This window comes from Schistocerca piceifrons, chromosome 2, assembly GCF_021461385.2.
Source record: "Schistocerca piceifrons isolate TAMUIC-IGC-003096 chromosome 2, iqSchPice1.1, whole genome shotgun sequence".
Taxonomy (NCBI): domain Eukaryota; kingdom Metazoa; phylum Arthropoda; class Insecta; order Orthoptera; family Acrididae; genus Schistocerca; species Schistocerca piceifrons.
Genome location: NC_060139.1, coordinates 390,728,738 through 390,747,271, shown reverse-complemented (window position 1 = coordinate 390,747,271; position 18,534 = coordinate 390,728,738). Strand labels below are relative to the sequence as shown.

General features: G+C 39.7%; 1 protein-coding gene across 1 annotated transcript in view; it reads left to right on the top strand.

Annotated features, from left to right (window-relative positions):
- Window positions 1-1,871: 1,871 nt before the first annotated feature.
- The window catches only part of LOC124777824, a 79,227-nt gene continuing 62,564 nt past the window's right edge, over window positions 1,872-18,534 (top strand). Inside the window, exon 1 of the mRNA XM_047253347.1 lies at window positions 1,872-2,658. Within this exon, the coding sequence (XP_047109303.1) occupies window positions 1,892-2,658 (767 nt within the window). The 5' untranslated portion in view covers window positions 1,872-1,891. The remainder of the gene's footprint in view (window positions 2,659-18,534) is intronic.

Below are 18,534 nucleotides of genomic sequence, written 5' to 3'. Positions count from 1 at the left end.
GATCTGATGTTTTGTTGTTTTCTTAAGTAAATTTCTCAGTTCTGTCAGTGATGATGAACGTGGTGGCCCAAAATTTCAGGGAATTACCCCTTCAACTGCGTCCTTCTGTATTAAGTTTTTTTTTCTAGTCGTTATTTCTTCATTTATGTTTTCTGTCTACAGATTTGCGTTAAACAATCCGACCATTTTCTCACGTTAACTGCTCATGTATCTGATCCAGAATCCGTCTGGTTGATCGTCCCACGCGCTGTCCAGTTCTTCACTTCCTTCACTCCTTCGTCGGTCATTTCAAGCGTTATCTCCAGCTGCTGCAGTCTTTTGTTAGAAAATTTATTCTCAAAGTCCTCTATCTACCCAGCAGATTAGTTGCAGTTTTTTACAGTTTTTTAGATAACTGTTCCAGAACTGGCTTTGTTTCCTCATTCTCAGGTTTTCCCAGTTTAGTGTCTGGTGTTGATTTACTGGACTGGAAGATTTGATTTTGCCTGTACTAGGTGATTCTGAGCTCGTATCTTTCGATTTTTCTGGCTGTTAAAATTATCATTATACCTGTTATTATTACTATCTTTAGTATTACAATTACAATTAACATATGTACTGCTCATATACCATGCAGATTGTAATGATGTTTGATCAGACGTAAAGAGGGCTTGAAGAAACGAATCTTGCAAGGAGATATAAATACATAAAAAAGTAAATAAGTTTCCTTCTTGGGGTTCTTATTTTTACAAACTATGGTATATGCTATAATCATAAAAGCAGAGAGAGACCACGCCAGTCCTACTGAATTCTTCTCGGGTTATCAGCCGTTTCAATGAGTTTCGTACTCATCATCTTCTGGTGAACATGACGTTGCGACAAGACGACGCCACCACTCGGCTGATAACCCGAGAAGAATTCATCAGTGAAAAACGCCGAGAAAGACTGCAATCGCATACACGTCAGTCCTTCCTTTGCTCACTTAGGGTGGATGTGGTCTGACAGGCGATGTGACTTTCACATGCTCTGTTTTGTATTTGCTTCTTAGTCGTTGCTGTCGAAGCGTCCATTAACTATCTTGACATCGGTTGTCACCATTTGTATGAGGGACAGACGGACTTGCTCGTCAAAGTAAGCTAGTTAAACGATTTACGTGCTCAGTTGCAAGCAATAACACACAATTTTCTGTCACTGTTTTACGAATATGGATGTATTTTCTGCATGTACCTGTTATTTTCAATATACTAGATGAGAGAAGCACCTAAATCTGCAGCCTGCTTCAGTAATAATACTCACAATAATGATAATAATGTGGGTTACACGTTTTCTTCTTCCGGCGGAAAAGCGAACGATGTCAACGGTATTTTACATAAAACACATGTGTTTTGCATAAAACACTAGTGTTTGTGTTAGTTCTTCTAGTAATGAAAAAGCGCTGGATTCTTCTAACGTAGTGTCAAATCCTGTTCGCATCGCATCTTCTCTCGTATTTTTCTTTTTTAACTGGGAATCCGTGAGTTGTGGGTTGTAGCCAAAATTAGAGGGAAAAACTATGAGTCATGTTTCTTACATGACTCTTGAAGATATCTGCTGCAATAGAAGCTATATGAGACGTGCCGCAGCGTGATAATCTGTTCTTTATATACTCTTGTGACTTAAGTTCTCACTCAAAAATAATAGCCTACGTAACGAACAATGAGTGACTTGATAGCACAAGTACAATGCAAACGCTGCTTTGAGGATCCCTAATCTTTACGTGACACTGTGACAACAGAGATAGAACTGCTGATAAAGCCCTCTACTGCATTTATTACGACGCGTATGTCGGACACCAGTATAAATAAGATCTCTTTTCGGATCCAACTCCTTACTGTGCACTCTCTGACAGTACGGGAGGCAGCTGACGTCAGACATGAGCTCCACGTCATCACTGTCGCGAGAGGAATGTCGACAAATCGTCAAGAGGCACCTGCAGAGGGACGACTTCGAGTTGGCTTGGTTTGCAGTGGCTCCCCTTAGCTCAGACATGAAGGGCTTCATGGGCGATCACCTGAAGCTGCGCGTATCTGTCTCGCTAGGCGACAGGGAGAGGGAAGGTGCCAAGACCACCGAACTGCAGTTCTTTGTCAAGTCGGTGCCTCTAGATGACATCTTCAGGAGGAATTTAGCAATGTCCACTACTGGCTATCAGAAGGAGATCCTCTTCTACGGTGATCTCCTTAGGGACGTGCAGAAACACCTGCGCTGCTCGGAGTACGAGGCTGCTACGTACCTGGGCACCGTCCCTAAGTGCTACTACTTGCGGCCGGATTTGCTGGTGTTGGAGGACCTGGCATTGGCCGGCTACCACATGCTGGACCCCAAAAAGCCACTGGACGTTCGGCAGTGCGAGTGCGTGCTGAAGGCGCTGGCGCGGCTCCAAGCCACGTCCATCGTGTTCGAGGAGCGAGAGGGCCGGCGACTATCTGATAAGTACCCGCTGCTTGCGGAGGAGTCTCTCTTCTGCAGCAAATCGGACTCTCAACTTTACATCGCACACTCCATCAGCCGCCGCGATACGCACGATTTGCTGGACCTCGTACCTCGCTTCGCACCGGGCACGCCGCACAACAGAAGTCTACACAGTCTCCTCGACACTGCTATGGAATCGGTTTATGAACTCTTGAAACCAAGTGGCAAGTAAGTCGTAGTCAGAAAAATATAGCTGTAGTATAGTCCGTCTGATGCAGGCTCTTTGTAACGGTTGTAAAGTACAAAAAGTGTGAGCTGCATCACCAGGTAAGTGCTGCGCCAAAAGTAATGCAACGTTCGTAACTTCTTCACTAACTCATACAGTTCAAAGTGAAAATGTAGTTGCCGCGCCTCTAGACTTACTGCTTGACTTTTTTTTTCAATTCCAATGCGTCAATATTGAAAATTACTACAACCGAAGACAAATTCTGTCTTTAGTATAATCTTTTCAGTTCACTTTCAATAAAGAATTGTAATATATTTGCTACCCTACCCTTTTCTAATATTGTAATAATTTCTTCTTTAATGTTATCATCTTTATTTTTCAACTGATCGAAACGAAGGATCAGGTCTCTATAGAAAAAGGGTTCGAAAAGTCGAGAACATAGTTCTGAATTAATGTGGCGATGTTTTATTCAACAAAGTAATCAGAAGGCGAGTGCTAGCGGAGCCCAGGAAACTGGTACACCTCCGTAATGCCGTGTAGAGCCCCCGTGAGCACACAGAAGCGCCGCAACACGACGTGATATGGACTCAGCTAATGTCTGAGGTAGTGCTGGAGGGAACTGACACCATGAATTCTACACGGCTGTCCATAAATCCGTCAGAGGACGACAGGATGGAGATCTCTTCTGAACAGTACCGTCCAAGGCACCCCATATATGCTCAATAATGTTCTTTTCTGGGGAGTCTGGTGACCAGCGGAAGTGTTTAAACTCAGAATAGTGTTCCTGGAGGCACTCTGTAGCAATTCCGGAGGACGGGGTGTCGCACTGTCCTTCTGGAACTGCCCAAGTCCGTCGGAGTGCACGATGGACATGAATGGATGCAAGTGATCACACAGGACGCTTACGCACGTTTTGAAACGTCCCCTTTTGATCATTTATACATGACTGTGCTTAAACTGACACACAATATTTTGTTAGCGCAACGCAATCTGACTTTCAAAATTCCCTACAAAAGAATGGCCCTGACTAACATTAAACTATACCTTTCACAAATCACTTACCTCACAAAAATCTTCGCTGCTCAAGCTACTGCAATACAGCGAGCGCCACTACTGCCAGCTAAATAAAAGATTCAAACTATGGAAGGCACTAACTACTGATAGGGATAGTTAGCAAATGAAAGATATTAATAGAGAACAAACAATGTATTTACCTTGATATCATCATATATAAAAATAGCAGTTCATGACAAATTTCAAAACTCCGCCATCTCTCTCCCCACATCCACCACTGCTGGCGGCTCACCTCCAACTGCGCAACGCTACGCGCTGTTCACATCCAGCTGCCGCTGCCCAACACTACAATGGCGAGTATTACAACAATGCAAAGCAGCCACAGACGGCCCACAGCACAGCCAGTGATTTTCATACAGAGGTGGCGTTACCAATAAAAAAACCTAAACAGCCTACTTACATAGAGAAAACATAAACAGCCTACTTACATAGAGAAAACATAAACAGCCTACTTACATAGCCCCCATGCTCCCCACAAAAATTTTTTTACAAATGGTGTTGGGCACTGGCCAATACAGATTTGACAAAAATTTTTCACAATTACAGTAACAAAGATATAAAATGCACACACTTATTGATACAATGTTGGTCAAAAGCTAAAATTTTCTCACAGTCCATAAAGACAGTCCTGATCATTCACCACAGTAAAACTGCCGTTTCTTTTATCAAAGTCTGAGCAGTAAAAGACAATGCACACGGAAGTAGTGGATGTCCATGTAGTCTTGAAGAAGTAGTGTTGTCCTTCCAACAGAAAGACAGTGCTGACTCTTGACATGCTGACAGATAATGGGCCACAACAGAGCAAACCCACAGCAGAGTCAGTTGTAGTTTGGAAGAATATTGGTAGGTAGGTCATCACAGAGCAGACCCACTGTAGTCCTGGTAGAGAGTATGGTATTGGTGGGTCATCAAAGATGCAGACCCACTGTAGTCCTTATAGAGATGGCCAGCAGCCATGTGTTGTGACTGTGCAGGTGCACAATCACCATCGAAGAGTCTTGCGGATAATATAGCAAGTCCATAAACCACCACTTGTTCACTCACAAAGTTTTTGAAATAGTCCTTAGAACCAGCAATGCTGTTATCCAGTCCCTTGCTGAGTTATTAACACACGTGCAAACACTAACAGTCCCAACTTCTCACATATTGTCCATATACTATGACCAACAGAAACGTGTGCAGTGAAATGTAACTAACAAGTTAATAATATCATGAACTGGTGACAATTACAATTTTATAACATAAGAATACAATAACAAAGGTACAAAATACATAATTAAAAACATAACAATACAGATAACATTTGTAGTACCGGCTTTACAACAGAATAGAAATAAACATATACATCAGTGGAATTATGACATGAGTACATACATAAAAGATCACAATAACTTTTGAAACATCAACTTCACACATGAGCATTAAACAGAACAGAATTAATAATGTCTAACATCTTTACAAAGTAAATAACATAGTATCAGAAAAATTCTACAATGTAACTCATATCCGCTAAACACGTAAGGACAGGAAAAACACAAATATACAAGAGTACACAAACACATAGCAGAATAACACAAGAGGAAAGGGCAGGGTTTGTTTTCAGTGTAACATTTGGTACTGCAGTCCAACCTAAAACTTCATTCCATAGATCTTTCGTCTTATTTCGAAATTTGTTTCCACCAGAAAAATCCTATCAAAGCATGCTTTCTGTATTTATATGTTCACATATTTCTTACCTCATTATTTATTTCCAAGAAAATCCTACGTAAACCTGTTGTCCCTAAACCCTACTTTTTTGCTCATATCCTCTTTCAAAATACTTTTTTTGGCCAAACCATTTTCTTATAGCTTCTCAATGCATTTCTTCCAATTCATCACATCTCGTTCTCTCATATAGCCTACCCCATCTTAAGCTAACTTAAATCTACTGAGCTCAGATGCTAAACTAAGGGACGAGGCAATGCAGCAGCACAAAACAATTAACACAAGCAGCAATGACAAAAAATACAGATTGGCAAAGCTAGCAGCAGCAAATGTAATAACTTATATCATAACATGACATAGCTCAAGCAGAAAAAAATATTACACTAAAAATGGCCATGTCTAATACCTATGTCACATCTTAACACTAGAGTGATGCATCACAATTTATTCTACAAAAGAAATTACCAAGTACTTGAAAAGAAAATTATGAATGCAGTTCCTGTGAAGATAAATGTCGCTTTGTGCTGCCTCATTTTTTTGAAAAAAATTATTATATACTCGATCTGTAGACAGAAAATATTTATATTAGTACATCTATAAAATTTTATTTTAACCAATGCTGCAGTGCAGCTAGAAACTAGATATCAAATGAAATAAGCAACTATGTACAAAGCAAAGCGTAAGAACATCGTTCAATAGTCATGTGGCATTTCATAAGTAGTAAAAAAATCTCTCATCTAGAAAGACAGTAGTCATAGTCAGGTGTGTAGACAAACTATTTCTTGTCATTTCATTAGGCATTTCAGTAAATATCAGAAAGTACGATATGTTTCCAAGTAATTAGCGTGTCGGATTTGCGATGCTTTCTCTAAAGGAATGACAATGGCCAGGATAATGGCCTCCCTTTTTTTTTCCTTCCTGTGCTCTGAAAGGCACGCGCCAATGGCCCTCTCTCCAGGCGTCCGACACAGCTGGGTGCCCACGACGCATTACGTGCAGGTGGTCACTTAACTTTCTTACGGAAATATTTACGACAGCAGTTTCCACTACAGTGACAGTCTCACATAAAAATATTTCACAGGTCAAGAATTAGCATTGCAAATCTGTAGAAAGAAAATCCTATAAATATAAGTGTCCAAATAAAATATTCGTCAGCATTGTGATACAGTCACGCATTTACGCACATTTCATAACTCTTAAAGTACGATTCTTGGTTTCCAACATCCTTCTTATTCCTCATATACGGTAGCAACATCTTATTGATCATAAACATATCTCAACAGCATAGTACACATCGTCGTCGTAATAATAACATCATAACACCTCAGACAAATCTCAAAATCGTCGTAGCTTCCTCCAATAATTTCAAAACCTAAAAAAAATTCTCTGCTCATTTCAATAGTGTCATCTACCTCAAACGTACTTTAAAATCATGCTCCCTTACCAAATACGTCATTCAAAGCTCTCATAGTATCACAATGATTCCGAAAAAATATGAACAGTTTACAAAGTACAGACAAAATACAGTTTCATAAGTGTGAAGTTACCCAACTGTGTATTGCGTGTAGTAAAAAAATGTTTATCTCTCAGTTAAATGATCAGATAGCTGTGTAATTTGTGTGTTAGAGAAATATGGTACCGATGTGTAAAGTTGTATAAGCAAACACCATATTAGCTAGGGTTCCTTGTGGTTGCCACACACATGGTACACAAAGTAAGCGTGTACCCCCCTGAGGATTAATGTAATTATACCCTCAGGTGTTATAGATTATCGCAATGGAATGAAATGTATCACGGAAAACCTTCTTTGTAATTCAAAAATCTTTAAAAATAAATGGCTTAAGTACAAAATTAATCTCTCAAATGCGTGTCCTGTAGCGCTAAATGTGCGTCTTGCTGTAAGATAATTCTGTGGAAGTGTCGTAGTTATCGTCCTCCGAAAGCTAAGTTCTGCAGAAGTCAATGTACTTACCTCATGATAAACAAAAGTGAAATGCTTTGCATATAGATATCGTAGTTATTACGCTTATTGTTGTGATGAAGAAAGTACTGTACAGTAACGTATTGTTGTGCCACGAAAAAGGCTGTCTCATTGTTGCTATACCACAAAAATTACTACTAAAACATGTTTTACTTTCCAGAATAAAACAGAAAAACTGTGCAGATATAAAACAGAAACACCACAAAAGCAACATTGTATATTGTCACTCATTAGTAGCGTCGTGATAAAATCGTGTAGCTGTGACATAAACTAACCACTGTGTCATCTGGTATCTCACAGAAAGTACTTTCAATCCAGAATATATTTTCAAGTAAACCAAAATGTTGCATTAAAATCTCATTAGCAGTACTAATAAATGTTCTAAGTATGTAAGCCTTATAGTCGTTCCATAATCGTGCAACTAACAAGCAAGAATGTACACACACAATAACACTGTGACGTCTGTTCACTATAACAATGCATTCGTCATTTCTGTTTAAATAAGTTCTCTTGGTTCTTGATTGGATATTTAACTTCAAACATTGTTGTATGTTAACAGATTTTAAGTCTGACAAAGCATACTAGAAATGTGAAGTGAAAAGTTTTATGGCAAAGACAAAGTTAAAAAGCAGATTATCTTTCTATAAACGGTTTTACATGTGAAGTGTGGTGCAATCCTTTACTCTTCGTAGTACTCAGAGTTTGAACTTGAATGCAATTGTCAGGCGGTATACGTCGGTAAAGAATACTGAAATTTTTTTTTTCAAGGTTAGCGTCTATGTTATTTTTCCCTGAGCCAGCCGGCGCTGATGGCTGCCTGCGGTGCGAGTCATTGTCTGTTTCTTTGTTGGCGCGCGCCGTTATTGGGATTTGGAGACCTAACTTCTACAAATTCACCTTGCCGAGAGGGCCCAGCTCTGTTAGAATCCCGCCAGTTCTGATGAAATTCACGTCTGTCGTTTTGTCGGTAGTTTCCATAGTTTCTTTCTTGTCGGTCACATGGTGGAGAATTTCTCCCTGAATCGTAACTGCGCGCTGGTCCGTTGCGTCTAAAGTTATTCTGTCTCCCTTGATAATAATTGTTTTGGTTCCCATATTGTCTGTTTCTCTGATTGTCTCTGTGATAGTCATTACCACGGAGAGGTGATCTTTCCCTGTAATTATTACTACTCTGCCAACGGTTGTCATATGGGTGGTGTCTGTTTTGGTCACGATTTGCGTTGTAAGAATAGCCTTTTCGTGTCCAGTTATTGTTTCTGTCATCACGGAATTGTGACGTATGTGACCTGCAGTGATTGTTTTCCTGTTTTCGCATCCGGCGACTGTCTGTGTCAATTTCTAATTCTTGTAGGAGTCCCTGAAATGCTTCAATGTCGTCTTTGCAACGTCCTGCCAAAATAATATGTCGTAAATGTTCAGGCAGTTTGATTAAGCAAATGCGGATGAGTTCTGAGGGGCTGTATGGGTTTGAAAGATACTGATTCTTATGCAACATGTCTTCAAAATATTTCACAAGACTGGAAAATTCAGATTGTTCGAAATGTTTCATCATTATGATGCCATGTTTTACTCGGTCTTGTGTGGCTTGAGACCAATATGCTGAGAGGAAGGCATGGTAAAACTCTCCTTCACTGTGGCAATCGTGAATTACCGATCGCATTCTTACAGCTGGTTCATTCTTCAAGTAGCCACACATAAATTCTAATCTGTGTTCTAACGACCAGTTGGGAGGAAAACAATGCGAGAATTGATGGAGCCATGCTTGTGGATGAATGTCGTTGCCAGAATTCTTAAATGTTTTGAATTTACGTGTAGTAATGAACAGCTTATAGTCAAAATCGTCATGTCGGCGAGTCGCATGTCGGTCATTGTTACTTCGTTTCGGCGGTTCCATCTCAAAATCCAATGCGCCTTGCCAATTTCTTTCATAATTTCCGAAGTGTCCTGTGTTATTATTTTGTGGTTGTTCCGCATTTCTATGTCCCTCTTCCCGTATTGGAGTGCGAGTGTCCTCTGAAATACGTAATTCTTGTATTACCTGCGTCAACTGATCTTGTACTTCCCGGATTTCTCTTTTGTACTGTGTATTGATTTGATTTTGATTTTGTTTGAATTTTCTTATTTGTTCATACTCTTCTGTGTCAGTGAAGGCTACAGGTCTTGTGTCATTCAGATCATCATCTACCTTTGTAGATAAGTTAGTAACCTGATCCGAAAGTTCGGCTACTTTCTCCGATAGTGAACACATTTCCTCAGTGTGTTTTTCTGAACCAAGTTTCAGAGTGTCCATTTGTGTTGAAATCGAATCTACTGTGTCCTTCAAGTTTTCCTGAGTTTTTGCAAGTTGCGTAACCGAATTGGTAGATGCAACTGAGTCAAATTTAGCTTGCAAGGTCTCATGATTTTCATGAACAGTATTTTGCAGTTCTTTTATGGCTGCTTCGTGATTCTGTAGTGCATTTTCATGACGCGAAAAAATAGGTTGAAAATGCTCACAAATTTGTGTTTTTACGTCATTACAGACTTTTTGACATTTCGATTCAATGTTATGTAACTCAGTAGTTAAATCTTCATGTGTTTGTTCAAGAGTTTGTTCCAATGAGTCTAACTTTTTAAGATTTTGTTCCACTGTGTCTAACTTTTGCTGTGTTTGTCTCTGATTTTGTTCCATTGTGTCTAACTTTAGACGATTTTGTCCCATTTGTTTCTGATTTTGTTCAAGCGTTGTGTCTAACTTTTGTAGCTCTTGTCCCATTTGTTGCATTAACTGTAATAACAATGCACTGGTGTCTGAAACATGTTCCTCAGTGCTTTTCGGCAGTGAATTTGCACCGGAAACATTCACATTTTAACCAGCAGAAAATGTGTCTTGACTTATTTGAGAAAACGGTGAGGATCCAAAACCTGAATCTACAGTATTTACGAGATCGCGTCGTGTCATTTCGGCTTCCTGAGGCGAGCTATTGCCGACCGATCGATCGATAATGCTTCCCTCTCCACTAATTGTTTCACTGTCCACGCCATTGTTTGACGCCCGCTCCATTTCCCTGTGCACAGTTACAAATTACTACTTTGAACATTAGTTAATTCATTACTCGGCGGCGCTGATAAGCTGCGCTCGTCGTCACTACTATTTCTCAGTTTAGTTTGGAGCCTAGTGTTACGTTTTTCACACGCCATAATTGTCACAATATTTCACACGATAACATAGAAAAGCACAATTTGAAGTGCAAAAATAGGAGAACACATTAACATAGCACTGAAAATAATATCTAGTTAATTGCAAGCGTAGCTGCGAAATATTTGGTGCAAATCTACATGCATGCCACAACTGTTTTACTGTACAACAATGAAAGGCTACAACTACAAAGGAGATTCTCTCTACAATTACGCGCTAGCAATAAACAAAATCTACACTAATTAAACAAACTACAACAAAAGATCAGAAGATTCCAGTGAGGTATCCTCGGCTAAGGGTCGACATATGAAACGTCCCCTTAGAACAATTATACATGACTGTCCTTAAACTGACACACAATATTTTGTTAGCGCAACGCAATCTGACTTTCAAAATTCCCTACAAAAGAATGGCCCTGACTAACATTAACCTATACCTTTCACAAATCACTTACCTCACAAAAATCTTCGCTGCTCAAGCTACTGCAATACAGCGAGCGCCACTACTGCCAGCTAAATAAAAGATTCAAACTATGGAAGGCACTAACTACTGATAGGGATAGTTAGCAAATGAAAGATATTAATAGAGAACAAACAATGTATTTACCTTGATATCATCATATATAAAAATAGCAGTTCATGACAAATTTCAAAACTCCGCCATCTCTCTCCCCACATCCACCACTGCTGGCGGCTCACCTCCAACTGCGCAACGCTACGCGCTGTTCACATCCAGCTGCCGCTGCCCAACACTACAATGGCGAGTATTACAACAATGCAAAGCAGCCACAGACTGCCCACAGCACAGCCAGTGATTTTCATACAGAGGTGGCGTTACCAATAAAAAAACCTAAACAGCCTACTTACATATAGAAAACATAAACAGCCTACTTACATAGAGAAAACATAAACAGCCTACTTACAGTTTCACCCGTCAGAGTCGTATCTAGACGTATCAGTGGCCTCACATCACTCCAACAGCACGTGCCCCACACCATTAGAGAGCCTCCACCAGCTTTACCAGTCCTCTGCTGACATGAAGGGTCCATGGATTCATGAGGTTGTCTCCATACACGTACACGCCCATCCGCTCGATACAATCTGAAGCGAGACTCGTCCGACCAGGCAACAACAGTCATCAACAGTCCAATATCGATGTTGATGGGCCCAGGTGAGGCGTAATGCTTTGTGTCATGCAGTCATCAAGGCCACATGAGTGGGCCTTCGGCTCCGAAATCCTATATCGGTGATGTTTCGTTGAATCGTTCACACGCTAACACTTGTTGACGGCCCAGAGTTGAAACCTGCAGCAATTTGCGGAAGGGTTGCACTTCTGTCACGTTGAATGATTCTCTTCAGTCGTCGTTGGTCCCGTTATTGCAGGATCTTTTTCCGGCCGCAGCGATGTGGGAGATTTGATGTTTGACCGGATTCCTGAATTCACAGTACGCTCGTGAAATGGGCGTACGGGAAAATTCCCACTTCATCGCTACTTCGGACAGGCTGTGTCCCGTCGCTCTTGCATCGACTGTAACACTACGTTCAGACCCACTTAAATCTTGATAAGCTGCCGTTGTAGCAAAAACTGCGCCGGACACTTGTCTTTTATGGCGTTGCCGAAAGCAGGGCCATATTCTGCCTGTTTGCATATCTCTGTAATTGAATAAGCATGCCTATACCAGTTTCTTTCGCGCTTCAGTGTACTATCTATCTGACCCCTATAAGAAAATTACTGGTGCCATCACCACTTGAGCCCTCGACTTAACTGACGCAAACTAAGTTCAGGTTGGCGACTGGTGCCACTTTACCCCAATAATGTTACAGAAGACCTTGTTGTTCGCCACAGTTTTCTCTAAGCGAACACTAGCGCGGAACGTATTTCTGTCTAATGGTTCCTTTAGTGAAATCTTCAAAAGGATAACCGGAAAAATTTCTTATCCGTATTGGCAATAATACAGTACCACTAATTTCAAGTTCCGTAACCACCTGAATGGTGCCTGGTCGAAAAAATATACAGCACTTGCGTCGTTCGTGTGTACTTATTGCAACCTTCACAGCAAAACAGTATCATTTACAAACTGAAATTATTCTGTCTCTCAAGAAGCATGTGCAGGCCAACCATTCCAGTGACACAGAATCAAAATCGAAACCAATGTCGATTACTGACAATCCTATAATCAAACGCATTCTACCAACGAAGTGAATAGTCACTCTACAGCAGTAAACGTAATCCCTAAAGGACTCAACCTCCAAGCTGCTCCTAACGTAATTACTTAATTGATATATTGCCAAATTTACAATTACTTCTAACCTTATCAGAGTCCCGATATTAACAAAGTATTAGCATAACCTAGGCTAAAATCTTACTACATTAGCCTCAGTCACTTTAAGAACTATGTTATCGACGAGTGGTCAAATTGACAAGTAGACTTACGCGACCTCGTCATCAAACCCGGCTGTATCTGGAGCCGCACGGTCAGATACCTCCTGAATGGACCTACTTCCACACAGGCTCTACTTATTAAACCCATCTTAAAACCATGAGGAGCCATTAAAATTAATAAATGAACAGCCCTAACATCTCTTCTAACTACTAAGTCATTGTGAATCTTCAGCCGTCGGATTTTATTCTAGCGGCCCACTGCAGGTCGATGTAAGTTCTTGGCTCGCCGCGAAATAGATGGCAGCTCCTTTTTTTCCACCATCTTTCTACAATATTTCATACACAACAAGTTATGAAACAAGAACAGTACATCACAATAATTATACATTCTCAGTACATTATCTTACAAATGATTTGTAATGGGTTGTGGCGGCAATCTGATCTATAACACACACCACAATAAATTTTTGGCACGTTATAAGCTTCCTCCTCGCCTCAACGTGCTACAGAGCAGCTGTTAAACAAATTGTGTTTACTTATCTACTTATAGTTCTAGTAGCTTACTCCTTAAACCTTGGACACTATTTATGAGACTGTATTTTATAGTAAGCAGTATTGAACATTACCTCAAAAAATAGGTGGCGTGAGAAGACAAGCTAAACATTTTACCTATTCCTTAAAAATGCACCTCTTATTTTTCCAATTTAATAGCTGTAGAGGTATCGCAAGCAATAAATATGTAAATTAACGTTAGCTTCTCCTAAAATCCTTAGGTCATAAGGATTTGTGACTGCTGTTGACGGTAACCAATTTGGCCTTCAGGAACCTCGTTACTGTTGAATATAACCGTCCTCTCCGCCTCCTCCACTTTTAAACGTCCCATGTCAGGTTTCTCGTTCTTGTAGACTCTCCTTCTCTAGTGAGGTGTGGATGAATTCCCAAGGTCATGTAACTATCATTCTGCATTAAACCTATGAATAATACCTTGACTTAGGAGAAGAAAGAAAGGAAAATTACGAATTGACATCAGTGCCGAAGAAGAATGAAGACAGGTCCCAAAGACAGGTTATACCATCCTCCAAGGATTCCCACCCTGGGCGTTTCTTCAGTGGGAGCCGGAGTATGAAGATGGCTGTCGACCCTACAGACCTATGATGCCCAGTGTTACAGCATCAGGCCCCGAAAGTAGCCCTGATCCTCACTATTGTATAATCCACTAACTCCTGTAACTCAGGTTTACTTCTTTGCAGTTCGGAGATTGCTCTCCTCTATTCAGTCCATTGTAATTACTTCAATCTTAAGGACCAGTGTTGCCTAGCAATTACTGTTCAATAAAATTGGTCAAATAGCATCTATCACGCTCATCAACTGCTTCAAGCAGTCTATGTTCTGAAAACAATATATTAAACAGTTCTGATTTTATAAACTTACACTCTGTTAGCTAGAAAAGGTACTTTAATAATTCCCTGTACCCTGCGGCTTCTGTGAAATAACTAGGAACCTTTACTGCTCGCTTCATTGAACCAAAATTCAAACTTCATACATTTGGTACGCTTGAAGTCTGCGTCCTTCAACTTTGAACTTCTTTGGACTCTCTTATATTCTAATTTTATTCTACTTTACTTTAACGTGCTAGATTACACTTTTCTGAAACGTTTGCACCTATAAAGTGACCTCCTCGTCGTCTGTTTAAACATAGTTTTCCATCTTATGGTGTTAACGCTTAACCACAATGCTTTGATTCGTACGTAATTCTTTAATAGTGACAGATACAAATCAAATTTCCACATCCTCTTTACCATAACTGTATCATTCATTTCACATGCACACGTAAACACTTTGATTGAGAACCCTCCTAAAATGAACTGGCTGATGAATCAACTTCATCACCAATCTCTTCCAGCCGACTTCCTACTGTCGTTGCTACAATCTGAATATAAGGTGTATTTCCTTACGCACTGTAAGTGATACTTTCCTACTTCCTTATCTTAATTCATTTTCCTTAAGAGCACTGTGGTGTGACGTGCTATGTCCTTTAATCAGAACGGTCCATCAGACATGTAGATATTCTGTTTTATCCATCAACCAGTCTCCTTTCACTTTTCTTTCACCAATCTTGCTAGAAGCCATCCCTGTGCTGTCAGGCTGGAGATCGCCGAGTATTCTTTCTAAGTCCTCTAAGAACGTTCGGCACTTGATATACAAATTTTTGAAACAGTAAGTAAGGCTAAAAAAACAGCATTCATGATATATTCGTTGGACCATGTTACCTTTCATATGATATTTAGTAATTAACACAATTTAAACATTTTATAGATCCTACAGTTCTAATACAGCTTGAGCCTAAGTTCACTTCTCTCATGGTAAACGTTTCCTAGGTTTGTCGGCAGGTATTTTATTCATTCACTGGTTCATCCAAGTAAAAAGCTTGATGTAAGTGATACTGTACAAAATTCCTAGCCGTCCCAACTCTCGTTATACCTCTAAGGACCAAAGAGTTCTCGCCCCTGTTTCTGTTGAGCATTTTCTGACCAGTATCTGGGTTTAAAGGCTCTAGAAAGGCTTTAGAAAATCTTTCTAAATTCATCATTCCCACTGCAAAGTGTGTTCTTATAAACGACTAACAATATACCATATACTCTTATTACGGCACCAAGTAAAAGGTAAATTTCCCGGAAAACACTTTGAAAAATAATTGGATGGACAATTCCTTCGGCTTAAACGAGATAAATTATTCCCATCATTTTTTATCGCTTGCTTCAACTCCTCCAACCTGTCCCATGCACTCATATCTGATGTATACGTTTGCGCTCTGTCTGCATTATTGTACAACGATGTTTGGATCTCAGAATCTGTGATATCATTATGATTATATGAACTACTCGCGTCCCTGATAGCTGAGTTGACGTTAGACAAATATCTGTACTTAAACCAGACACACTTTCCACATTATTCTTACTTCAGAAAAGAGCAAGTCTGCTTCCAAAATCTTTTCGGTTGACCACCTTTGTGCCCTTTCTATAAATCCACGACTTTATTTAAGTGGCCGGCCGTGGTGGCCGAGCGGTTCTAGGCGCTACAGTCAGCAAATGAAAACTTAGAGTAGAGACATAAATAATGGTTCAAATAGCTCTGAGCACTATGCGACTTAACTTCTGAGGTCATCAGTCGCCTAGAACTTAGAACTACTTAAACCTAACTAACCTAAGGACATCACACACATCCATGCCCGAGGCAGGATTCGAACCTGCGACCGTAGCGGTCGCTCGGTTCCAGACTGTAGCGCCTATAACCGCACGGCCACTCCGGCCGGCACACTAGAACTAGTAAACCAACAAACCTCTTAAAGAATACAAAATTAATATATTCTTGAAACAAGGAAATCACTCTGATGTTTGTATAATTATAAAACATTCTGAATATTCAATGTTTCTTTTAAGTTCTTTGTTACTCCGTGTCATCGTCTCGTAGTGTTGCTGCATTTCTGTCCGTGCTGTGGCGAACGTTCGCTGCTAGGAGCGCCACCAGACACGCTACTCTGTGGTGCAGTTAGCAGCCCGAGACAGAACGTACAGCTATTGCTGAAGCATTGATACTATTACTTTCATTAGATTTAACCAAGTTTCATTAAATAGCTGGGTCTACCATTACTTATAAATTACTTCCTATTCAACATTGGTTGAAGGGTTCCATTATTATTTGAATTTTAAAAAGACACACACACACAGGGACCATAATGTTAAACTTCAGTTTAATTTTTTCTAGTAATGTCTAGTATAGGGAAGACGTTCCACAATCATTATATTGCCAAATAGTATATACGATTATTGTTCTTCCCAAAAAAATTGTTTTTAGTTCATTCGATATCAAACTGGTGGTTCAGAATGTATTCGTGTTAGAATACATTCTGTAACGCAGGATAGGCAAAATTTCTGAAAATTATACGCGAAGGTTAAGTTCTGTTATATACTGTAAACATACTCCTTTCCAAAACAGCATTTATTTTTAATGTTTTATTGAACGTATCAGCATCTTTGGTATAAACTTCACTTTTTCGTGAAATGATTCTAAGCTTTTTGAGTTCTTAAAGTGATGGCATGCTGTTAGTACTATAATATTCTTAAACATCCCCTAACAACTAATTACCAGCGTAATACTGTCACTTTTAACTGTAGTTATCGGGAAACCTTTGGAAGCCTCAATTAACATAGATAGGTATGTCTGGCTGAAGCCATCAGCAATCCTACACTAATCGTCTTAAGAAATCGTTAGCATCTATTTCTTTTTGTACAGTTTGCATCAATAATATAATGGTAATGGAACTAGTCTTTTCATATTTCAACACGCTCTCTTACGCAGGACTGATAACAATAGGCTAATGGAATCGGTCTAGTTAAGTTTCTGATAGACACATACAGCAGCGTCGTCGAACTTATACCGCGTCATTGAAAAGGAGTAAATAATTTTTTATCCCTGTCTTTGTTCATGAAAAATTCCAAATTTATCGCCCCATTACGGATTCAATGACGCTGTTATCAACCAATCCTAATGTATTTTAAGGTTTAAGACTACAAATTACCATATTATTCATGTTTTCATCTTTATCGTAGCACAAAAATCAGTAACACAGTCTTTTGTCAATGCTTACTTCAACTTGGAGGCAAAGATTTGCCTATTAACAGAGTTAGTGATACAGTATTTTCTCTTATTGAATGTCTGTCCCCACGATTCGTAAATATCTTTCAATATATTCTTTTATTTTATATTATCGTCCTTTTAGGATTCAACAGTATTTTTCTACGTCTCTTATTTTTAACAAACTTTCAGTATATTATTTTTCTCCTCTCCTTACGTTTTTCGTTATCATTACGTCAATAAAGAAAATACTAGACAGCAAAGACCCTCTCTGTCTTTGCTCTAATCTCTCCAGAGGTCACTTTCAGAAAAGAACAGTAATATCTTTTCCTACTCTTCCCTTTACTTAATATATTCATATTCCCTTATTTCTATGATGTTACGAGGGCTGTTCAGTAACAAATGATCATAATTTTTATGGCCACAATTTCTCGAGGTAAAATTTAATCTTATGACATTCTGTTAGCTTAATGTGCAACGAACACGCTGTAGTAGTTCCATTTTTGGGATGCCTGGTTCCCGCCTGTAAGATGCAGGCAGGGTCAGACATATTCAGTATCGCCTACCTCTGCAAGGGAGTTAACACGCGAGGAACAACATGCGGCTTTGAAATTCTGCTTTCGTCTCAACACATCTTCAGCTGAGGCCTATACAATGTTACAGGAGACCTATGGAGAATCTTTTCTTCCCTACAGCACAGCTCAAAGGTGGATTAAAATGTTTAAAGAAGAGAGACGATCAATTTAAAAGGAAGGTGGGCCCGGTGCTCCAGTTGTTACTCTTACGGAAGAAAACGTCAACACTGCTGCTGTTATTGTGAGAGAGGATCGACGAATTACGTTAAGATCACCTTCTGAAATACTGAACATTTGATTGGGTGCCACCCACACTTTGGTGACAGAAAAATTACACGTTATACGTGTT